Source organism: Bos grunniens, chromosome X (genome assembly GCF_055505025.1).
Source record: "Bos grunniens cultivar Pamir isolate PY7600 chromosome X, Bosgru_T2T1.0, whole genome shotgun sequence".
Lineage (NCBI taxonomy): Eukaryota > Metazoa > Chordata > Mammalia > Artiodactyla > Bovidae > Bos > Bos grunniens.
Genome location: NC_141194.1, coordinates 35,240,939 through 35,267,371, shown reverse-complemented (window position 1 = coordinate 35,267,371; position 26,433 = coordinate 35,240,939). Strand labels below are relative to the sequence as shown.

Sequence of the window (26,433 nt, the reverse complement as noted above, 5' to 3'; positions counted from 1 at the left end):
GTGAAATAAGTCAGAAAGAGACAAATACTGCATGATATCACTTATATGTGAGATCTAAAAAATGCAACAAATTAGTGAATATAATAAAAAAAGGAAACAGCCTCACAGATACAGAGAACAAATTAAGGGTTACCAGTGATGAGAGTGGGGAGGGGCAATGTAGGGGTGGGAGGTACAAACTCTTGGGTGTAAGATAGGTCCAGGGATGCATTGCACAAAAAAGGGAATATAATCAACATTTTGTAATAACTGTAAATTGAAAGTAATGTTTAAACATTACATACAAAATTAATAAACAAAACCAAAATTTTAAAAGTACAAGTCCTTTCAACTTCTATTATAAAATTGAGATTTATTTCCAAAGAAAGAGTATCAAAGCAAAAATATCAGAGATACAGAAACCAAAAACTGCAAATGTTAAGTAAGTACACATCTGTGTCTGCATATGCACATGATCTCAAAGAACAAGAGCCGCCAGGAGATAAAACTTGGAAGAACTGCTGTACTTGGAACACTCCATGGCTTGAGAAGAAAAGCAAAAAATATATCATAAATGAGGTAAAATTTACTTACGATGGCTTTAAAATTGAGGACTTCACCCTTGAGAGCAAAAGTCATCGTAGTACCTCCTATTCCATTCTTAGGTCTTGAAATTAATAGCAGTGAAGCTTCAGCAGGATGGAGGAAGCGACTGGTAAATTTCAGAGTGATAGTAATTTGGTTTCTATTTAACAAAAGATAAGAAAAAACTACTGTAATAAAAAAAGACAACAAGCATCTATTCAGTGAAGATCATATACCAAGTACACGTACCCTGCAAAATACTTACTTCTACAGTAAAATTAAAGATTGTTGAAGATTTTAGAAAGCCTATAATCTAGTTATTGCTGTCAGTCAAAACATATTGATCCAGTCTGTAAAACCTAAAGTTAACTTCCAAATGCATATATTATCTACCGAGTATTTGATTTTCTAAGAGTTAGCCATTGGAAATCATGTATGCATGCATTTTTTATGTGAATTTTATAGGACATTCTGGGCTACTGGTTAGGCACATTCTTAGTTACATCAATGACTTTTGATTACATGGAGGAAAAAATGAGAAAGACAAATTCAAAAAAAAAAAATACTTCAAACTGTGGTTGAAAATAAAATTCAAATCTCAAATCAAAATAACAGCATAATGTATACCTGTGGTGGGTTCATTTTGATATTTGGCAAAACTAATACAATTTTGTAAAGTTTAAAAATAAAATAAAGTTAAAAACAAAAACAAAAACAAAATAACAGCATATAAGTACCATGACTTTTATTTGAAAGACAAAATTAAAGGAAAGAATAAAGAAAACATGTATCTCCTTTAATCTTCAACTTTCTAGTTTCAGATCAGATCAGATCAGATCAGTCACTCAGTCGTGTCTGACTCTTTGCGACCCCATGAATCACAGCACGCCAGGCCTCCCTGTCCATCACCAACTCCCGGAGTTCACTGAGACTCACGTCCATCGAGTCAGTGATGCCATCCAGCCATCTCATCCTCTGTCGTCCCCTTCTCCTCCTGCCCGCAATCCCTCCCAGCATCAGAGTCTTTTCCAATGAGTCAACTCTTCGCATGAGGTGGCCAAAGTACTGGAGTTTCAGCTTTAGCATCATTCCTTCCAAAGAAATCCCAGGGCTGATCTCCTTCAGAATGGACTGGTTGGATCTCCTTGCAGTCCAAGCGACTCTCAAGAGTCTTCTCCAACACCACAGTTCAAAAGCATCAATTCTTTGGTGCTCAGCCTTCTTCACAGTCCAACTCTCACATCCATACATGACCACAGGAAAAACCATAGCCTTGACTAGATGGACCTTTGTTGGCAAAGGAATGTCTCTGCTTTTGAATATGCTATCTAGGTTGGTCATAACTTTCCTTCCAAGGAGTAAGCGTCTTTTAATTTCATGGCTACAGTCACCATCTGCAGTGATTTTGGAGCCCCCCAAAATAAAGTCTGACACTGTTTCCACTGTTTCCCCATCTATTTCCCATGAAGTGGTGGGACCGGATGCCATGATCTTCATTTTCTGAATGTTGAGCTTTAAGCCAACTTTTTCACTCTCCACTTTCACTTTCATCAAGAGGCTTTTTAGTTCCTCTTCACTTTCTGTCATAAGGGTGGTGTCATCTGCATATCTGAGATTATTGATATTTCTCCATGCAGTCTTGATTCCAGCTTGTGTTTCTTCCAGTCCAGCGTTTCTCATGATGTACTCTGCATAGAAGTTAAATAAGCAGGGTGACAATATACAGCCTTGACGAACTCCTTTTCCTATTTGGAACCAGTCTGTTGTTCCATGTCCAGTTCTAACTGTTGCTTCCTGACCTGCATACAAATTTCTCAAGAGGCAGGTCAGGTGGTCTGGTATTCCCATCTCTTGAAGAATTGTCCACAGTTTATTGGGATCCACATAGTCAAAGGCTTTGGCATAGTCAATAAAGCAGAAATAGATGTTTTTCTGGAACTCTCTTGCTTTTTCCATGATCCAGCGGATGTTGGCAATTTGATCTCTGGTTCCTCTGCCTTTTCTAAAACCAGCTTAAACCACAGTAAAACAGTTAAAGAATCTATGGATTTGGAAACTTTATTTCCCAGTTTTTAGGGAATGACTAAGCCATGGCACCCTGGCAATCTTGCATAACCGCACAGGCCACACATATGCAAAGTTTAACTGCAGTGGCTATAAGTGTTGCCAGAAAGTTCTGTGATCCTCCCATAACATGAAAGCATGGAGTTTCAGGAAAAACTGCGACAAGAACATTTCTCATTTGCCTCTCTATCTTCGCTGAGAGGCTGTCAGCAGACAGTTTCCCATTGACTCTGCGTAGCCCCCTCCAGCATAGAGTTACAGGCTAGAAAACTGCTTAACTGCAGCATGAAACAAACTGACTGTCAGCAACTGGTGTCCTCCCATGCATGGTGCAGTCTTCTGGTCCCTTTTGTTTTGGCATCACTCAGCATAAGGGGCATGGAGATCTGCCTCTCTGGTAACTTTTGCTTTCACTGTTTATGTAAGTAATGAGATCTCCGAATGAAAAATGGGCTCAATGTTTCTTTCCTGGCTGAATCTTTCTGCCTTACCTTCCCACAGCTGTAGGTGGTAAACCTTGGAGACTTTTATCTTTGCTTTTCCTCTGACTTTTAGCATAGTTAGCACTATACATCATATCACAGTTATTCTTTGCACAAACTATCACCTGTCATTTTCCCTTAGGATACACACAGTTGGCAACAGAAATGGCAATAGCTTCTCTCAGCATTAAACTATGGCTTAACTTCCCCAGAATCTTTGAAGAATCTCTTTTGAATAGGCGAGCTTAGGGTGCAGCATAGAGTAAAGTAAATGGAGGACTTTTAAAATCAATTGAAATATTCTCAAAATTGATTTTTAGGGAAAATTACAACTCAGAACTAGCAGGAATGGGAGAATTTTATTCAGATATAATATCACTAATCTCAACTACTGCAAAAGGACATTTTCATGACTATTATAAAAAACTCATGTACTTAAATTTAACTGAAAAGAGAATATTTGACCTTGACATCTTTTTCTGGGTGTTTTTCAAACTCTGTGTTAGGATGCCTGTGATTTAGGATTTTTGTAGATATTCACAAATTCATTACTAGATAAAGCCATACGTTCAAATAAAATTTATAATGTTTCAGACTTTGTTTTAGGTTTGGGGGATAATTAGAAAAAAAAACAAAAAAACACACTATTCCTGAACTCCTGGATCTTTCATTTTATATGACATGGCAGACATTAATTATGTCATAATAAAATAAATGTGAAAACAAACTATGTATGTGCTATGAAGTGATATAAGGGCATGTAATAGAGAGTGTGATACAGTCTGAAGGGTCAGAGGAAGTGATATGTTAGGTAGGATATGGAGGATGAGAGTGAGTTAGGTAGGATTTGCATGGGATGAAAGAAGGCATCCAAGCCCTCTAGTATGAGGACTTCTGACGATTTTAAATAATCTATCAAAGGCCAGTGGTGTTGAAGCTTAGAGAGCAAAGGTGTTAGTGATACAAGATGTGGTTAAGAGCCAGCCATGAAAGGCCATGTGGGCTATGTTGAGATATTCGGTCTATATCACAATGGTGATGGGAAGCTACTAGAATATTTTAAGCCAAAGAGTTGGAGAAGGCAATGGCACCCCACTCCAGTACTCTTGCCTGGAAAATCCCATGGACAGAGGAGCCTGGTAGGCTACAGTCCATGGGGTTGCAAAGAGTCGGACATGACTGAATGACTTCGCTTTCACTTTTCACTTCCATGTGTTGGAGAAAGAAATGGCAACTCACTCCAGTATTCTTGCCTGGAGAATCCCAGGGATGGGGGAGCCTGGCGGGCTGCCATCTATGGGGTTGCACAGAGCCGGACATGACTGAAGTGACTTAGCAGCAGCAGCAGCAAGCCAAAGAGTAACATGACCAAATTTACATTAAAAACATTATTGCTAGTCTCATATAAAGGATGGACTGCAGAGAATCCTTTTAGGAATAGATTGTAGCAGGCCAGGTTAAAGGTGATCATTTCAGTTCAGTTGCACAGTTGTGTCTGATTCTTTGCAACCCCATGAACTGCAGCACACCAGGCCTCCCTGTCCATCACCAACTCCTGGAGTTTACGCAAACTCATGTCCATTGAATTGGTGATGCCATCCAACCATCTCATCCTCTGTCATGCCCTTCTCCTCCTGCCCTCAATCGTTCCCAGCATCAGCATTTTTTCAAATGAGTCAGCTCTTCGCATCAGGTGACCAAAGTACTGGAGTTTCAGCTTGAACATCGGTCCTTCCAATGAACACCCAGGACTGATCTCCTTTAGGATAGACTGGTGGGATCTCCTTGCAGTCCAAGGGACTCTCAAGAGTATTCTCCAACACCATAGTTCAAAAGCATCAATTCTTCAGCACTCAGCTTTCTTTATAGTCCAACTCTCACATCCATACATGACTACTGGAAAAACCATAGCCTTGACTCGATGGATCTTTGCTGGCAAAGTAATGTCTCTGCTTTTTAATATGCTGTCTAGGTTGGTCATACCTTTCCTTCCAAGGAGTAAGCATCTTTTAATTTCATGGCCACAAACACCATCTGCAGTGATTTTGGAGCCCCCCAAAATAAAGTTTCCACTGTTTCCCCATCTATTTCCCATGAAGTGATGGGACCGATGCCATGATTTTAGTTTTCTGAATGTGGAGCTTTAAGCCAACTTTTTCACTCTCCTCTTTCACTTTCATCAAGAAGCTCTTTAGTTCTTCTTTGCTTTCTGCCATAAGAGTGGTGTCATCTGCATATCTGAAGCTATTGATATTTCTCCCAGCAATCCCACTTATTCTTCTTCCAGCCCAGCGTTTCTCATTATATACTCTGCATAAAAGTTACATAAGCACAGTGACAGTATACAGCAGTGACATAATCCTTTTCCTATTCGGAACCAGTCTGTTGTTCCATGTCCAGTTCTAACTGTTGCTTCCTGACCTGCATAGAGGTTTCTCAAGAGGCAGGTCAGGTGGTCTGGTATTCCCATCTCTTGAAGAATTTTCCACAGTTTATTGTGATCCACATAGTCAAAGGCTTTGGCATAGTCAATAAAGCAGAAATAGATGCTCTTTCTGGAACTCTCTTGCTTTTTTGATGATCCAGCAGATGTTGGCAATTTGGTCTCTGGTTCCTCTGCCTTTTCTAAAACCAGCTTGAACATCAGGAAGTTCATGGTTCATGTACTGCTGAAGCCTGGATTGGAGAATTTTGAGCATTACTTTCCTAGCATGTGAGATGAGTGCAATTGTGCGGTAGTTTGAGCATTCTTTGGCATTGCCTTTCTTTGGGATTGGCATGAAAACTGACCTTTTCCGGTCCTGTGGCCACTGCTGACTTTTCCAAATTTGCTGACATATTGAGTGCAGCACTTTCACAGCATCATCTTTTAGGATTTGAAATAGCTCAACTGGAACTCCATCAGCTCCACTAGCTTTGTTCGTAGTGATGCTTCCTAAGGCCCACTTGACTTCACATTCCAGGATGTCTGGCTCTAGGTGAGTGATCACACCATCGTGATTATCTGGGTCATGAAGATCTGTTTTGTACAGTTCTTCTGTGTATTCTTGTCACCTCTTATTAATATCTTCTGCTTCTGTTAGGTCCATACCATTTCTGTCCTTTATTGAGCCCATCTTTGCATGAAATGTTCCCTTGGTATCTCTAATTTTCTTGAAGAGACCTCTAGTCTTTCCCATTCTGTTGTTTTCCTCTCTTTGCACTGATGACTGAGGAAGGCTTTCTTATCTCTCCTTGTTATTCTTTGAAATCTGCATTCAAATGGGTATATCTTTCCTTTTCTCCCTTGCTTTTTGCTTCTATTCCTTTCATAGCTATTTGTAAGGCCTCCTCAGCCAGCCATTTTGATTTTTTACATTTCTTTATCTTGGGGATGGTCTTGATCCCTGTCTCCTCTAAAATGTCATGAACCTCTGTCCATAGTTCATCAGGCACTCTATCTATCAGATCCAGTCCCTTAAATCTATTTCTCACTTCCACTGTATAATCATAAAGGATTTGATATAGGTCATACCTGAATGGTCTAGTGGTTTTCCCTACTTTCTTCAATTTAAGTCTGAATTTGGCAATAAGGAGTTCATGATCTGAGCCATAGTCAGCTCCGGATCTTGTTTTTGCTTACTGTATAGACCTTCTCCATCTTTAACTGCAAAGAATACAATCAATCTGATTTCAGTGTTGGCCATCTGGTGATGTCCATGTATAGAGTCTTCTCTTGTGTTGTTGGAAGAGGGTGTTTGCTGTGACCAGTGTGTTCATTCTCTTGGCAAAACTCTATTAGCCTTTGCCCTGCTGCATTCTGTACTCCAAGGCCAAATTTGCCTGTTATTCCAGGTGTTTCTTGACTTCCTACTTTTGCATTCCAGTCCCCTCTAATGAAAAGGACATCTTTTTTGGGTGTTAGTTCTAAAAGGCCTGGTAGGTCGTCATAGAACCATTCAACTGTTCAACTTTTTAAAGGTACATTAGATTAGCTTGAAAGAGGTAGATAAAGGAAAGGATGCCAAATTTAAGATTACTGTGTAAAATCAGCAAGCCTAGGTAATGGATTGGCTCTCTGTGGAAGATGATGAAAAAAGGAGTTCAAGAACGACCATAACCTATGGGACTTCCATGGTGGTCCAGTGGATAAGAATCTGCATTGCAATGCAGGGAATGCAGGCTCAATTCCTGGTCAGGGAACTAAGATCGTACATGTCATGGAGCAACTCTGTCTGCATGCTGCAACTACTAAGCCCATGTGCCCTAGAGCCTGTGCTCCCTAATAAAAGAGGCCACGACAATGAGAAGCCTGTGCACCACAACTTAGAGAGTAGCTCCTGCTCGCTGCAAGAGAAAGCTGTAGAGAAAGCTCAGGCACCACAACAAAGACCCAGCACAGTCAAAAATAAATAAATAAAAAGAATGATCATAATCTAAATAACATGCACTTAGTAAATAAATTTATGGAACTATACTTAACTTTTATGAAGCATTTACAAATATAGTATCCTTTTTGTGAAGCCCATGGCTGGTTGTAGAACCATCAAAATTTTGAGCTTGTCTTGAGTATAGATATTCCTTTTATAAAGTTTGTAGACATATTTAAGCATGTAAATGACCAGGGCCTTCCTAAGTGTGTTAGAAAGTTCAGAATCAAGTTGGTTGTTGATTTCAGGTATATGTCTTAGGTCTCCAGACATGTGTATCATAATTATGGACTTTATCTTAATTGTCTTACCATTTATTTTATTTTTCTTCCAATTGCCTCCCCCTCATTTAAAAAAAAAAGTCTCCTTGATATTACATGTACCTCATCAACTACTTCAACTTGGCTTTTGGAAGAGATGGGGAATAAATATATGACACATCAATGTCAGTGCCCAGATGGCTCAATGAGAATAATGAGGAAAAAAGAAACAGAATGGTTTTCTAAAAGTATACTTTCACTTTTATGACAGTCACTGTATGATTATAGCTAAATAAAGTCATCAAGTTAGATGCAGAAATGTTTGCTTATATGCTGGTATAGCCATTTAATCTTTTCTATATAAATTATATCTAAGGGAATTTAAATCCACAACTGGCAGAAAAAACTATTATTAATCATGATTTAGACAGATTCTAAATAGGATGTGGTACAACATAGATAATTATGTAATATATGATAATGATAAACCTACAGATTTTTTAAATAAAATATTTTCTGTACCCTCTGTGTAAAAACCGAAGCTTTGAAATTAGTCTAGCTAAAAAGTTCTTTTCACCTAAAAATGGCATTGAAACCTACAAACTGAAATGCACCTGCAGAAGTGAATATCTGGTTTTCATATACATTGTGAATGAAGCATTACATTTTCTGTTTCATTTTCCCCCATTTTCCTCTCATTTTATACACACATGATAAATAAAACAACTATCAAATTACATCCTTATTATGCATTTGCTTGTGTGACACTCTGCCAGATTATAAACTTTTGTGAGTAGTTTTGATATATTTTCATCTATGAATCATAGTACTTCAAATTTAGAGGAGGGATGCAAATACTTACTGTCTGCTTCCTACAAGTCCCAGTTACAGTACTAGGTGTTGCCCCTATATAACTACATTTATTACTGAACACTATAGGCAAATATTCTGATCTCCATTTTCCAAATAAGAAAAATCAAGCTTGATATAAAATCTGTATGTGTCACTATTTAAGCCCAGTATTTAATTGTTAAATGACATGATAAAAGGGTTCTAGGCCACACTGACATCTGAAACTCAGATTCACTCTCTTTCTCTAAGATAAACCTCATTAAGATTAAAATAAAGCCTTTTTTTAAGCTACTAGTTGAAGGAAACCATTGATGAGAATCAGCATAGACGCTAATAAAAGAAACAAAGCTGCCTATAGACTCATGGAGAAGCCATTTCCAGAAATACCTATGTAAATGGAGGGCAAAATGAGTTTCAGACAACCTTACTCTTCCAAAGGTCAGTGTATGATATCAGGCAACCGGACATAAAAGCAAAATTGCTTTTACCCTAAAATGAAGTTGGCCAATTGACAAACGTGTCCATATACAGAATCACAATTTACTTTTCTATTGCCATATTATTACATATAAATGAATAAACAAGTATCACAAGTCATTATAATAAATCCTTCAACATGAAACACGAGACCAAGATAAAAAAACATACCAAATGATCTCAACGAAAATAAAAATAATATAGGTAATAGATGAGAACATAAAAGTCAGAATGTAAAAGTCAGAGACATTTATGAAGATATTGTAACTCCAATTTAACAATGGGATGCTATGAAATAGATACCCAATGAAAAACAAAGTATTCTTACATATATATATATATATATATATATATATATGGAATTATCTATCTACCTACCTATTTGCCTATCTCCTAAAGGAAACAGTTAGAAATGAAGGCATGTTGATCAAGAGAGAAAAAACAGTGAGCTGAAAAATGAGTGATGAGATAGGATACACAGAGAATCCAGTCAACAGCATCCAAGAACCAAAGGCTGGAAAATGAGAACAGAGAAAATGGAGACGAGAAAATGATGAAAAGTAATTTAAGTGAATTTTCCAAAGCTTATTAAAAAAAAAAAAAAAAAACAACCTCATAATTAAAGGACTCACTGTGCTCCCAGTCAGTGAATAAAAGATCCTTTTTGATTCATTCTGGAACAATATCAGAACACAATGGAAGATCCTAAAAATGTCCAGGGGTGTGGGAAAGCAGAATTATAGTAGAAATTACAGTATCACAAAAACTGAATACTATGAGGCAAGTGGAACAATTATCTCAACCTATAAGGAAAAACTCTTTCATCTTAGAAAAATACATGATGCAAAATTTAAATCAAGTGTAAGGATAGTCAAAAAACATGCTTAAAAATAAAAAATTTGGCAAATTTACCTCTCCTATACTTTTTATTAGACGGTTTCATAAAGGAAGTTTTTTTTTAGTAAAGAAGTGAGTACACTATGAAAGAGAAATATAATTAGTTTCTATCCAAAGAGAAATATAGAGTGTCCAATACTGACAGCAATCAGTCCAAATAAGAACAAAAGGTAACATGCTCTAGAATGTGATACACTTGAAGGAAAGGTTTTACATATTTCTTTAGAATTTATTAATTTTTCTCAACTTAAAAGGGAGTCAACAGACACTTTGTATCTACTAATGGTATACAAGGGAAATATTTACAAAACACATTTTTAGTCTTGGAACAGTAATGAATAAAAGATAAAAATAGTGATGTTTAGTGGGAGGGTGATACATCTAGAGGGGTAAGTAAGCAACATCATCAAATATTTTGTCAATATTATGCCATATGTCAAGACACTATTTCTGAGATTGATAAAACAAAAATATTGGCAGGATATACAGATTATTTATATTTACGGAGGTAACCATTGGAAGAATTAAAATTAGACACAGCTGAAAGAGTTAAAAGTAGGCACTCAAGAAGTGCATCTCTAGAGATGGGAATATCAGGCGAGAAGGACTTCTTTGCATGTTAAACTTCCCTGCATAGTTGAATTGTTAAAGCAGGTGCAAGTTAAATTTTGATTTAAAAAGATAAAGAAATTGACAACAAGAATATATGTACCTGTCAAATATGGTCAAAATATTGATGCAATTATATGTTATGGATCTGTAGGATTTCTTACAAACAGTTAAAGCTATATTTTCTTTGAATGCCAAGGGCTTTGTATGAATATGATATACACAAACACACACACATGGTATGTACAGGTGTCAGTTAAAAAGAGTCTTAACTCTGGGTTTAGATTGGCTGGTTTTGAGCTCTATTTCACAATTTAAGAACAGGGAAAATTGGGTAAGTAATTTAATGTCTTTATGCCCAATGTCTTCTTTTGTAAAAGGAGGACACTAATATGGTTGCCAGGATGATTAGATATGAAAAGGTACTAAAAGTGTATATTTTATAGGTTTTGTACATAGCAAATATTTAACAGATATTAAGTACTTTAACATTTGCATTTATAATGCATTTATTTTGTAAATATTTAATTATGCATATACTATAATATTCATATAAAATATTAGAAAGAAATCAACTAATAAATACGTTTATCAGATGGAATTCTAGGTAATTTTTGTGTTTTTTTAAATACTTTTCTGTAACAAATTTTCAGCAATGGAGGCATACAGATTTCATATTTATATTCATATTTATATGAAAACTATAAATGCTAATTAAACTAACAAGACATATGGTCTTGGGAATTCCATAGCAGTTCAGTGGTGATTTCACTGTTTTGACCTAAGTTTGATCCCTTGTCAGGGAATGAGGATACTGTAAGCTGTATAGCAAAGCCAAAAAAAATGGTCTTAACCTAAAACATCATAGGTCTACTGTGGTTGTTTGAAAGAATTTTCACATAATGAGAGCTTTGAAACATTGGAACAGGCTATTAGGTTTATGAAAGAACAAAGGGTGGGGTAGGGTGGGGACCTTAATTCTTTTCACTTATTATTCACTTATTTGAAGAAGGGAGTGATAACCCACTCCATTATTCTTGCCTGGAGAATCCCATGGACAGAGGAGCCTGGCGGGCTACAGTCAATGGGGTTGCAAGAGTCGGACACGACTTAGCGACCAAACCACCACCACTGCTCACTTATTAGCATCCTATTTGCAGGGCAGAGAATAGATCTCAATCATCAAAGTATTGAGGGAAGACAAATGGTACTTTGATAATGTCCAAAAGAACTACTATTACTAACATTGTGTTTTATAACAGATATATAAGAAGTATAATTTGGAAGATGAGTGGGATGTTTTTACAAGCAGCTTTATTCTGGGATTTGATTTATAATATAGATACAGGTAAGTGGAGAAATGTTTTTCTCATATTTAATTCAAATTGGATGTAGTCCCAATGATGAATAGTCATATTTTATAAATTATATACTCCTTTAGCATGGAGCAGCAACTTAAGAAAACTAACAGGGGTTGATGACATCAGCCAAGGGCAGTATAGCAACTGGATTTCTTCGCATTTTAATACAGTTAAAACTGGCTCCCCGTTCCAATTATTTCTGTGTTTAACACACTAGAATAAAGACTATAATGTGAAAAATAATTCAAGTTAATATATAGTTCAAAAACCAAAAAGATAACCAAAAGGATAATTAGTAGTTATAATCTGTTGCTTTGCACAAGGAAAAAAATAATTGAATATAAAGGCAATGACTAAAATTCAGGACTGGTTAAAGTCCATTAGCGGTTATTATATTTGTCAACCCCTGTGATACTGATACAGCTATTCTCACATCATCCTAGTATTATATTAATATAATAAAAGTATCTGCCATCATTAACACTTATCGGCATATGAATTAGGATTTGTTGATCCAAGAGGAGTCATATATTATGCTCATTTAATTTCTTAAGACTATTCTCTGAGTTTCATTTGTTCCTTATTTTGGGGAATGGACTAGTAGTAGAAACATTAAACAAGTATCATGTGAATAGAATCAAGTAAAAATGAGACTTTTCAGACTTTCACCACAATGTGGGAGAGTGTATGCATGTCTGCATACAACAAACATTGATATACAATGATTATAAAGGGATAGAAAAAAATGACAACACTGGGGGTATCTTTGAGGTAAAATTACTAGCTTTTACTTTTATTTTTCTTCATATTTTCATAGTTTCTAAATTTTTTACAATGAGCAGATAGTGCTTCTATAATTAGAAACAACTATGTATTTAGCACACACTGGTTCCAATTTCCTATAGGAAACAGAATTGTAGTACATAAAGAACTTTAAAGAGTTATTTTCTATGGACCATATGCATACAAAATAAACTAAAATAAACACATACATATAAAGCAGCTCCTTTATATTGTTAGAATTGTTTTCATAAAATTGTTGAGAAATCTCACTAACATATAAATAATTTGTCTATATCAGCAATGGTGATCTTTTCATTACATACACGTAGCTATTAAAAATAAATCCAGACCATTCTTTTGTAATTATAATGCACATTAAATCTCTAGTGTTGATGTATTCAATGAAGCAAAATTAAAAGAAAAAAACAACACACTTACTTTGCAGAAATTGTCACAGTGTTCCCTGCTTGGGAGAGGGAAAAGTCACTGGCATCTCTTCCGACAATTGTAGCACTGTAAACTAACCTTTTCACGCTTGGATTTTTCAGTTGAATCTATGTTGAAGAAGAGAGTATAAATGAGATCATGAATTTTAAAGATATAGAACTTAATATTTCTTATTTTTATCAAAGAGAATCATATATTTTTATCATGAAAATACTTACCCTAGTATAGTAGCTGGAAGAAAGCAGTTTGTATTTAAAGACTCTGTGTGTGTGTGTGTGTGTGTGTGTGTGTCTTCTTTTCTTCAGAAGTAGGCAAAGAGAAGACGCTATCAGACAAGGAAATGACAGATGTAAAAACACCTGATCATCAAAGATTTGAAATCCAAAGTTAGCAACTTGGATTTTAATCTCATTGCAAAAGGAAACCTTTAAAGAATTTTAAACAGATTCCAATTTACAAAAGGTTACTCTGGCTGCTCAGTGTGGAAAGTGTTGTAAGGAGTAGAATCAGAAATCCAGGCTGAAAACAATGGTGGCCTCATCTAGAAGTGGTAGTAGAGTTAGGGGTTGGCTTCCCCTTCCTTCCTGATGTCAAGATACAGAGAATATTTGAGAATGAGCTACTTCATTTTTAGAGAGCATTTCATGAGAAATGTGAGTATATAAGTATTTATGCAGAATACAATGGGGATTTTAAAATATACACATTAGAAAGACACAAAGTTGTAGAAAGTATAGACCCAGAGGAAAGAAAATATCTGAGAGAGGTGGATGTTTGGCCAAATTAGAGTACAGAAAGGGCAATGGCACTTAGGCAGGAACTATAGTAAGGAACTATAGTCATAGTTCAGGAACATAGTCAGAGATAGAATATGGCAGACATCTGTTGAAAGATTAAATTAACTACTTTTATATTTCAATAAGAACTTTTGTAACCAGCAGGACAAACATGTTGAGTTTCTACCCTCAGTTTACCCCTAAATTTGGGGCTTTCATGTTGATAACCTGCTTACGGATCTCAGTAACAATGGAGGCAAGACTACTCTAGTGTCCTATTTTTGTATGTATGTATGTATGCATTTAAAGTATTAACTAACAGATCTAGTGATTTTAAGTCACAGGGAGCTAATTTCCATTTTCTGGAAGGAAATGTTGAAAATAATAGTAGATTCACTATGAACTATTATTGGTTTATAGTCCTGGAACTTACATAATCATCCTTGAGATCTTAAGGTAGCTACTCATTCTTGTTATGTCACTCTGCTTATTTAGCTTCTATGCAGAGTACATCATGAGAAACACTGGGCTGGAGGAAGCACAAGCTGGAATCAAGATTGCCGGGAGAAATATCAATAACCTCAGATATGCAGATGACACCACCCTTATGGCAGAAAGTGAAGAACTACAGAGCCTCTTGATGAAAGTCAAAGAGGAGAGTGAAAAGTTGGCTTAAGACTCAACATTCAGAAAACTAAGATCATGGCATCTGGTCCCATCACTTCATGGCAAATAGATGGGGAAACAGTGGAAACAGTGGCTGACTTTATTATTTTTGGGCTCGAAAATCACTGCAGATGGTGACTGAAACCATGAAATTAAAAGACACTAGCTCCTTGAGAGAAAAGTTATGACCAACCTAGACAACATATTAAAAAGCAGAGACATTACTTTGTCAACAAAGGTCCATCTAGTCAAAGCTTTAGTTTTTCCAGTAGTCATGTATGGATGTATAGAAAGTATAGACCCAGAGGAAAGAAAATATCTGAGAGAGGTGGATGTTTGGCCAAATTAGAGTACAGAAAGGGCAATGGCACTTAGGCAGGAACTATAGTTGGACTATAAAGATGCTTTTGAACTGTGGTGTTGGAGAAGACTCTTGAGAGTCCCTTGTACTGCACGAGATCTAACCAGTCCATCCTAAAGGGAAACAGTTCTGAATATTTTGGAAGGACTGATGCTGAAGCTGAAACTCCAATATTTTCGCCACCTGATGGGAAGAACTGACTCATTTGAAAAGACCCTGATGCTGGGAAAGATTGATGGCGGGAGGAGAAGGGGACGACAGAGGATGAGATGGTTGGATGGCATCACCGGCTCAATGGACATGAGTTTGAGTAAGCTCTGGGAGTTTGTGATGGACAGGGAGGCCTGGTGTGCTGCAGTCCATGGGGTCGCAAAGAGTCGGACATGGCTGAGCGACTGAACTGAACTGATACAACAAATATATAATATAATAATCACATATATATATATATACCACATATATGACATACACACATATATATACATACAAACATGTATATATAAATACATTTATATAAAAATAAGTAAATAAATGATGCAAAAATATTGGGCCCATCTGTGGTCAGATTATTCCACCCAACTCAAGAATTTCATGTAGGGGTCATGTTAATGGTAGGGAGAAGAAAAAGCTGATCAAGGAAAGAAACCAAGCTTGGACTCTCAATTCTCCTTTTGCAATGATAGCTATTATTTAACTATTGTGTTTCTGTGTAAATTTTGTTTCAGAAAGGAAAAAAAAAATAGTTCAATTACTTTTAAAAGTATCTCAGAAAATCACTGAACTTGACATTTTTTCACCCATCGTTGTATTGTTTCATGGTCCCAGTATTCTGTTTCTATTTGTGATATATAGCTACAAAATATACTTTTTCAATTATAGTAGCCATTTCTCGAGATTTTTCTTTATACTGGGAGGTCAAAAAAGTTGACAACAATGACATTTCACTACTTAGGTACTGCCATTTATAGTGTTGATGCATATGGGCGAACTACGCCATAGATTCTCAGCAATTTCCAGATCAGTGATTTTCTTGAATGAAATTTAGAATCAAAGCTTGTTGTAATTGATGTTCTATTTTGCATTTTTATTCAATTTTTATTGTTTCCTTCAAAAGATGTTCCTTACATTTCTGAAAAATAAAAGCTCTATGTACAATCTCATCTATAAGCTTAAAGTGAGAATATTATTCCCAATAAGGAGTTAAATATGAAAAGAAATTGTTTCCATTTTAATGATTTAATCTGATTTTTAACATCACAAATAGAATCTATGTTGACAAATTAGGTTTTTCAACATAATCAAATGACATAAAGAAATTCAAACGTGTACAGAATTAGAAAACCACTGATAATACTCAAATGAATTAAATCACTGTTTAAATCTAATTCAGACCCCTCCTATCTTCTGCAGGCTTAAGCAAAGCATTTATAACTTTTTAGAAATTAAAGTCCACTCCACTGTAATTACAGCTCTAGGCCAGTTAGTACACAAGGCCCTTAAATATCATCACACTTAGTGAATTACTGTAGTGAATACTGTTGAAAAAGTTCTCTGAAGAGTTTCTTATTTCTTTTTCCAACAAAAACAGGAATAAATTTTTTAAAAAATAAGATCATATATCAATGTTTGCTAATAGAAAATCAGGAGGAATGGCTTTCCTTTTCCTAAATTGAGCTCTTTACACTGAGACAAGTATCTGAGTTTTTTCTGCTTTTTAACTGAATCCTTATTAACCATCACTCATACAGTCAGAGAGTACATCGTTATTTTCTCAAAAAGGATACATCTACAAATCACCAGGACATAACTTTTGAAGACCACACATGGACATGTTTTGCATTGAAAGTATAAAATGAACACACCCCACCCCCTACCTCCAAACTGGGAAGATCTCCTAGGGGACGAAATGGAAATCTATTCCAGTATTCTTGCCAGAAAAATCCTATGGAGAGAGGAGCCTGGAGGGCTACAGTCCATGGGGTTGCAAGAGTCACACATGACTGAGTGACTAAACAACAACAACAAAAACTTAATGTGAAGAGGAATACATAAAACAGCCTGAGGAAAAGGAATAGAAATGATCTGACCAAAGAGATAAATTAACTTTTGTACACAGTAAGATTCTAACAGCCTATACTGTGCAGAGAAAGAAAAAAGGAGATTTCATGAAATGTTCAACCATGAAACTAATAGAAGGAAGTGTCTTGGACAAATATAAGAAATAAAACTATATGTTAGAAAATATTTCACAAGTATTCATATGAAACATATTGTTTGAAAACCACAGTTAGGTTGATGATCCCTGGCAATATGTTTCTCAATCAAAGAAAACACTCGCAAAACATGGACATGTTTATATAGATTCGTTATGGTCACAGGACTTAAAATTTCATTTTCAATTTTTCCTACATATTAAAAAAAAAATCACTGTTATGCAATTAGTAGCTCCAGCATATATACAATCTTTTAGTCTGAACTGAACTGAACTGGCATTAATGGTGACCCTGATCAGGAATGCTTTCATTATTACTTCCCTTTCCATATCCTTATTTTGAACACAATCCATGTGGATACGTGCATGCTGTTCTCAGTTGCTCAGCTGTTTCCGACTCTTTGTGACCCCATGGACTGTAGTCTGCCAGGCTCGTCTGTCCGTGGGATTTTCCAAGCAAGAATACTGGTCTGGGTTGCCATTTCCTCCTGCAGGGGATCTTCAAGATCCAGACAGACCTGTGTCTCTTATGTCTCCTGCATTGGTAGGCGGATTCATTACTACTGTGCCACCTAGGAAACCCATCCTTACTTGAACAAAATCCGTCTGGATGTGTAAGGTTCCCTAAAGGAATGCCACGCATACTCTGATACATTTCTACTTATATCATCAAGTTCTCTTGTACATGAAATGGATCTCGACTTTCCTAAAAGATTTGCCCTTCAAAGTGCTTAACTTTCATTTTCTATCTCCCCATTCCATTCTTCAGATGAATAAAAGAACCATTAGTTCATTGCAAGTAGTGATTACCATTAAGGAAAAAACCTCCCTTTCACTCTGCTATACCTTTGGTTTAGAAGGAAAAACATTTGTTAAGGCTTATTTTATCATACTGATACATTTGTTCATTTTGGGTTGGGAGAGAAATATCTAAAACCCACGTAAGTGTTTAATTCCACATATATTTTGATCTCAAAGATACCCTTACCTCTCTAAACACTGTGTCATGTAGAGTACAATGAAAGGGCACCACTTTCTTGGGGAGATATGTAGGAAGTCTTTCATACATGTAGACACAAAACATGAGCATCAGGATTGGATTGGGATCACAGATGTCAGTAGCCTAGTTCCAAAGAAGAGAATTATAAATTACAGGATATACAAATAAAATATATTAAAAGAGCTAAAACCCAGTACATCAACCATTGAATTACTTAAAACATCTTAAAATGCTATTGATTGACAATGACACTGAAATGTTGCTATGAGCAAACAAAATATTGCTGTGAATCAGAATAGCTTGACCTATGCGTTAGAGGTTGAATTAGATATATCATAAATATAAGAATGACCTCACAGCCTCAAAGACTCCATAAAAGCTAGTCAGAATAATACTAGAGGTCAGAAGAATATTATGCACGAGAAATATGGACAAATGTGATTACAATATCATCCATGACTTAAAGTGTATAATGCAGTAAAAGATAATAGAAGTAGACAAACTACTGAAGTAAAAGACGGCAAGAGGTTTTTTTTAACAAAAGCCCAAAGGAAGAGGTAACACATGAGATGGCCTTGAAGAATACTTGAAGGGTTTTAAATAGGTTGGTGTCTGGAGTGAGGAAAAGGTATATCCTATCAGAAAAGTAAAGAAATCTCAGGCAAGGATATAGGGAGTATAGTATTGATTTGGGAAAGAAAAAGCATAATGTGAATCACACACAAGATCAGAAGGGACAAGTGGTAGAAGAAGACAAAGGAGTGCAACAGTCACATAGAGGAGGGTGTGGATACCAGGAAGAGGGACTTGATTTCGGAACAAGAAATAACACAAGAGCAACAATTCATGCAGATCAGGTGGGTCGGGGGGAGGTGGCTGGAGAAGTTCTTATCCTAGAACAAATCACAGTATGGCAGAAAATGTAATTACACTGATAAACGAGATAAATTAGAGATGGTTGTTGGCCAATATCTGAGATAAAATCTAGAATTATAGAGGAATAACAGCAGGGATGATCAACATAGCCAGAATGGGCACTGAGCCCAAAATGTCAAGTCAGGAGCAGAGGAGGAAGGATTATTTCTATCAGTATATGTTGTGCCTATGATCTCCTAGAAAAAGGCAGAGGTAGTGGGGAAGAATTATTCATAGCAATAAAGTACTGGGATTGGTCTGAGGCAAAGACTCAAAGACATAAAACACCACTGACACACAAGCATCTCTGTCATTGTCAGTCAACAGGGACCTCTCTGCACTTTCATAAACTGGAGATCTACTGTGATTTAATGGTGCACATTCAAGTTAGCAACTGAAAACGATCTGGGCCTGGCCTGGAAATGCAAATAGTGCCAGAACTCAGGATACCAATGGTTATCTGGAACTAAAGCACTTGACTCTGAAATCTGGCAGCAGTTATAAGAAACTACTGAGACCCCATTGATCATCTGCTAGTACACATTCCCAAATACAGTCTTTCCTTCCTCTGGAAGAACAGAAAGGTTTATTCTTTCTTGTTTTGTCAATAAGCAGTAAGGCTAACCAATAAAGGTAACTGGGAAGGGGATTATTAGGGGAAAAAAGTAGAAGAAGTTGCTAGTCTTGGCAGAGTAGAAAGCTGCTAGTGAGTATGATGTGAGAAAAACTGAGACATATATCAGGACCCCAAAGTTTCTCATCAGTATTGTGACATCTCACATGTCTTCACTGAAGACATATATTCACTCACATATATTAGTCACTTCACTCACATATATTAGTCAACATATACAGGATCATCATTCAACATAAGAACAAACTAAAAAATGGAATACAGAGTTTAATTTCCACAAAGTGAAGGATATATCCCTGCATGATGGGCCAGCCTCTGGGTGTGATCCAAAGAGAGCTCTCTATGGTGATGGGAAATGTATTCATTGGAGAAGGCAATGGCACCCCACTCCAGTACTCTTGCCTGGAAAATCCCATGGATGGAGGAGCCTGGTGGGCTGCAGTCCATGGGGTTGCTAAGAGTCGGACACGACTGAGCCACTTCTCTTTCACTTTTCACTTTCATGGATTGGAGGAGGAAATGGCAACCCACTCCAGTGTTCTTGCCTGGAGAATCCCAGGGACGGGGGAGCCTGGTGGGCTGCCGTCTATGGGGTCGCACAGAGTCGGACACGACTGAAGTGACTTAGCAGCAGTAGCAGTGGCAGGATAGTCTGGGCCCCAAGTCTGAGGTCCGTAAAACTCTTTTGAATACTATTTTAGTGACTACAGCATAAAATATACAGGTAGCAATATAAAACTATTCCAAAAGTACATCTTTGAAAAATATGTAATAGGGCAGTATTTTGGAAATGAAAAAAAAATGTTTATCTTAACTGAAAAAATTTGATAATTAGAGTATTAGAGTGAAAAACTAGAGAAAAGATCACTCAGCTTTATGATAAAGTTCAATGAAAATAATCTAAAGAAATCGCATTTTAGTCAATTCTAGGCTTAAAAAGCCAAATGTCAAAATAAGTTATGTTTATTTAAAACAAGATTTTCATGTGAAATATATTTCAAAGATATAATCATACTGTCTCTACACAGTTCTAACCTAGAAGAACTTTACTTACATTTATCCATTTTTCTCCTGATAATATTTTCCTACTGAACTAACAAAAGACAGGGAATTTTTGTAATGCCATAATAGAGGAAAATGGTGTAGTAAAAATCTAGTAAACTAAACTCACATCCTGCTACCACAAAGTACCATGATCTTTACGAAATCAACTGGCTTCCCTAGGTCTCAGTGTCTGCATCAGTAACAAGAAGAGATGACATGGTCCTGGAGCTTCATGGTGGGTTTAATTTGCTCTGATGTCAAGATATTCCATAACTAGATACCAATCAAAACTAGTAGTACCCAAAGACATACCATAATCTGACACAGAACACTACTGACTGCCTTCCCAATAGCATTTTTCTCCCTTCTTCACCAAGAATTCAAATTTTTGTGGCTCTTCCATTACTTTTATCAAACACTCGTTTAACTACAAGCATGAGATGCAATTATGGTCAATTATATGCAATGGGACGTATGCTGTGGGACCACTGGGAAAGTTTACCTAAAGGAAAATGAGAAGCACAAGAAGTGGTACTGTTCAACCAGACCCAAGAATAGCTGCATAATGGTGTTATGTAAGAATTTCAGTAGGAACTTTATAGTTATTAGTGCACATGCTTAAAACAAAGCCAACAGGCTAAGAACTGAGCAAAAATGAATCTTTGATAATTTTGTTGATGAAATGAATAAATATTCCTATAATATTTTACTGTCTGGTTCATCTTATATAAAATATAGAATTTATTTTTAAAATACTTTTATTCATGAATTGTTGTTAAGACTGAAAGCATCCAAGTTGACATAAAGAAACAAAATTTTTCAGAGAAGTTAGATATCTATTCACCCTTAGCTTCCATCATTACTCAGTGAATTATATGTAGCAGAATCTAAGTATTAGCTATACCTATCTATCTATCTATATATAAATATCTCCATGTCTCTACATGAGGGAATAAAAATACATTCTATGCTGAGTTCAAATAAATTGCACAATAGCTTTGCTCTAAAAGGGAGGATATGTAATAATAGTTACATTCCAGATGCTAGGATTCCACATGATATAACACTGGCACAGAACTTATTGAACTGACTCAACAGTTGCAAAGAACGACATAATAAATAGAAAACTCAAACATTAATAAATAAGTCCAGTGGTAAGTTTCACAGTATTCAAATGTGAATCAGTGCTAATCATTAGTATTAATTCACTATGGTTAAGTTAATTTAAATGTGATTTTTTTTTGAACTTTGACATTTGATGCAGTGGGTAAATTCGGGCTGATAAAAAGTTAGGGAATTGGAGCTGACTGGTAAAATCTTGGTAATTATCAGCTATGTTAATTGCTAATTTCTCCATTCATCAAATCTTAGACATCTTCTCTACATTTTTATGTGGTAGATACTCAAATCTTAGGATCTATTTTTTGCTACACAATAAAATAAACATTTTGAGTCAATTTATCTGAGAGGGTCAAAAAGCAAAGGAGAGAATCACAATGCAAGATGAATTATATTTTCTAAACAAGGATATTTTAAGTTTCCTATAAACCCTTTTCAAATTCTCAAAGGTCACCTTAAACACCAAATGCCCCATGCAACTCTTGCTGGTTCCCTTTTCAGAATGATTTCTTTCCCCTTTGATTCCCACAGTACACAGTTTCTATGTCTTCCTGGCATGCACTGGCCGCTTTGTACTGGATCTTTTCATATACAAGTCACTATTAGTCATTAACATATTTGAAGGCATGAGTGTGGTTTTACCACATCTGTATCACTTGCAGGTCTATCCAGCATATTTTATGGAGGAGATTCAATCAGTCAAACTGACAGGAACTGTAATATTTTTATTTTTTCACAATAAAGCATTTAGAGTTTATCCTTAAAAGTCTTATAAAAGAACTCTCTGACCAAAATGCCTGATTACAGTATCTCCTTATAGCTCTACCAATATAAAAGATAAATTTCAGACCTGGTACAAAGGGATTTTAACATGTAAATGACTTTAATACAAGGAAAAAGCAAGCCATTATGAAGCATCATTTCTTTGGCAGGTGCAAGGAAGCACTTTGTACCAAGCCACGTGTGGACACTGGTATCATCAATCTCTCTGAGTCACAGAATGGAAAACTCAGAGTTTGTTGTAATGGTCCTTTTGTGTCCTTTTGTGGCTGGTCACCAGGTCTGGAAAACCTCACAATGTCTCCTCTATCAGTTTATTATTTAAGCCGCCATTAAAATGAACTGAGTAGAGAAAATATTTTGCTACTTGACCAAGTTAAATGGCATTTTTTTGGTTCTGTGTTCCCTGTCTCCAGTCCCTTTCCTTTCAGTTCATCCTCACCATTGTTGTAAGAGTAATCACATTTATTCCCATGACACCAACACAGTAAACTCCTAAATTGTTATCCTGACATCCAAGATCCCAATATATGCCTATATCTATTTTTTCAATCCCAAACTTCAACTAAGTCAGGCTATTCACATAATTTCCTTAATGTATGCCATTTGTCTACATTTTATAGTCTGCTTATGCCTCTGAATAAACACCTTTCTCTCTTACCACTACCAACTCAAATCCATTCAAGACCCCAAATAAGTCTTGCTTTCTTCACAGTCTTTGGTGGATTAATCTGGATCACACTGATCTCTTCTTTTATCTGAATTCTTATTCTATTATTTTCCTACATTGTCAATTAAATTAGTGGAATGTCATTTATTATTGAACTTGCATATATCTTGTCAATTCAATGAGTTTGTATATTCTTAGAAGTCACAAATCATTTATTATACTGCTTCATTACTCTGAAGTAACAAAGGGCTCAGAAAATGATAAGCAGATAATGTTTTTTATTGTCGCCATAGAGAACAATGAGAAAGGCCAGATGGAATTGTAACTTGGAGGTCTAAACATAATAAAAAGCTACATTGACACTGTGACTTCTACATTAATATTTATTTTAAGACTAAGATGAAAATTTTTCTTTTTGCTACTAAATAGGAAAACAATATAACATCTATATTCATATTCAAATAATCTGTTCTTTAATTCTTAGGGCTCAGATAATATTAAGAAAGCACTGCTGTGACTTGAAAACTAGAACTACTTACTTATTATGCAGTCAGATATACATAATTATACCCATTAAAAAGCATCCAGTAGATTTCTATGAAGTCATAGTTCAATTTTCACATTTTAGCAATATTCCATGAAAAGACTGTTTCAATTTAGAGTTAAAATATATGAACAAAGGAATATTATAAAGGAGTCAATTAACATTTTTCCAAAGAAGATGTAAAATGGCCAACAGATATGTAAAAGCCTGTTTAACATCACTAACCACCAGGGAAATGTAAATCAAAGTCACAAGGAGACATCACCTCACACCTGTTAGAACGGCTATTATTGAAAAGACAAGAGATGTCAAAGGTTGGTAAGGGTGTGGAGAAAACGGATCACGTGCACACTGTTGGTGGGAATGGGAACTGGTGCAGCCACTATGGAAAACAGTATGTTGGTTCCCCCCCAAAAAATTAAAAATAGAACTACTATGTGGTCTGGCAATCCCACTTCTGGGTATATATCCAAAGGAAATAAAATCAGTTACATCACAGCTATCTCTTATTCTATATACAACTGCACTATTATTCACAAAAGCCAAAAAATAGGATCAACGTAAGTATCTCTCGACGGATGAATGGATAAATAAAGTGTGGTATATTCTTACAATGGAATAGTATTTAACAATAAAAAAGAAGGAAATCCTGCCACTTGTGACAATATGAATGAACCTGGAGGACATTATGATACCTGAAGCAAGCCAGACACAGAAAGATAAATATTTGTATGATTTCAACTATGAGTGAAGTGAGTGAAGTCGCTCAGTCGTGTCTGACTCTTTGCAACCCCATGGACTGTAGTCTATCAGGCTCCTCCGTCCATGGGATTTTCCAGGCATAGTACTGGAGTGGGTTGCCATTTCCTTCTCCAGGGTATCTTCCTGACCCAGGGATCGAACCCGGATCTCCCTCATTGTAGACAGACGCTTTACCATCTAAGGCACCAGGGAAGTCCTTAGATTTCAACTATATGTGGAATTAAAAAGGCATGCTCAAAGAACCAGAGAATTAAATGGTAGTAGCCAGGGGATGGAGATAGGGGAAATGGGGAGATGCTAGTCAAAGGGTACAAATCATTATTTATAGGATGACTGACTTCTGGGGAGGTAGTGTAAAGTATGGTCATTATAGTTAGTGATATATTGGACTGTGTACTTGAAATTTGCTAAGAGAGTAGATCTTAAGCATTCTCATCACAAAAAACAGGTAACTATGCCTGGTGGGCTACAGTCTATAGGGTTGCAAAGAGTTGGACACGACTGAAGCAATTTAGCACACAACATGTGTGAGATGGTTGATACTGATGTGTTAATTCACTTGATCATGATAATCATTTCACACGGTAAACATATATTAAATTATCACCCTGTACATCCTAAAAAATAGCATTGTACAAGCTAAGTATACACAGGTTTTATTTACCAATCATACCTTAAAAAATTGGAAAAAATAAGGAATTAATAAAATATTTATAGAATATGTGATTTTAAGGCACCCACCTGTATATCCATGTCAAAGCCAATTTCATGAAGAACATTCACAACAATCAGGCAATTGTGGAGATACTGTTCAGAACTTTTTGGTTGTGTGTACATGTTTATGAAATGAGACTCAATCTGAAAAAGATAACAATCAAATTTTTTATTAATAGAATAAAAATAACTGCTTTTTAATTGTTCTCTGTAGTTCAGTAAACAATCATTTCAATACTAACATTAATCAATAGGTTATTATAATCAAAATAAAAGAATAAATAAAAAGGGAATGCTAGCCATTCAGATGTAGGTTCAGTTCACTTCAGTTCAGTCGCTCAGTCGTGTCCAACTCTTTGTGACCCCATGGACTACAGCACGCCAGGCTTCCCTGTCCATCACCAACTCCTGGAGCTTACTCAAACTCATGTCCATTGAGTCAGTGATGCCATCCAACCATCTCATCCTCTGTCGTCCCCTTCTCCTCCCATCTTCAATCTTTCCCAGCATCAGGGTCTTTTCAAATGAGTCAGTTCTTCCCATCAGGTGGCCAAAGTATTGTATGATATAAAATTAAAACATTTAACAGAATCAGTTTGCAGAAAATGTCTCAAATTTTAATTTCTAAGTTATTTAAATAAAAGAAGACCACTCTGCATAAAAAAGACTTACCAAAAATGGACAATAGGCTCCCAATACTGTTGCAAAAACAAGGCCGTCTAAAAGGTCTTTGTCAAAATTTACTATCCATCTCTCAGGGGGAATAACACCTGTTCCAAAAAAGAGAGAGAGTAAATATAAGAACAGTTTTACTTTTTTAAAAATACCTCTTATGGAAATTTGAGCAAGAGTCAAAGAAAGATTTGCCTTTGCTTAGAAAAGAAAAAGCATTATATTTCGGAAAAAGAAAAAAAAAACAAAACTAACCTCAGAAGCTTAGTAATATGAAATGTGTCTATAAGGTATTACAGGCAACTGCAGACTGTCCTTTATTTCCACTGGAATCACTTTGAATAATGTACTACCATGAA

General features: G+C 36.0%; 1 protein-coding gene across 2 annotated transcripts in view; it reads right to left on the bottom strand.

The window, feature by feature from the left end:
• The window catches only part of CFAP47 (cilia and flagella associated protein 47), a 507,751-nt gene that overhangs the window by 256,335 nt on the left and 224,983 nt on the right, over positions 1-26,433 (bottom strand). For both annotated transcript variants that reach the window (XM_086387631.1, XM_086387632.1), the window contains exons 34-38: positions 26,075-26,172; positions 25,430-25,546; positions 18,209-18,343; positions 13,197-13,312; positions 574-724 (exon numbers count right to left, since the gene is read on the bottom strand). In XM_086387631.1, coding sequence (XP_086243757.1) covers positions 574-724; positions 13,197-13,312; positions 18,209-18,343; positions 25,430-25,546; positions 26,075-26,172 — 617 coding nt within the window. The remainder of the gene's footprint in view (positions 1-573; positions 725-13,196; positions 13,313-18,208; positions 18,344-25,429; positions 25,547-26,074; positions 26,173-26,433) is intronic.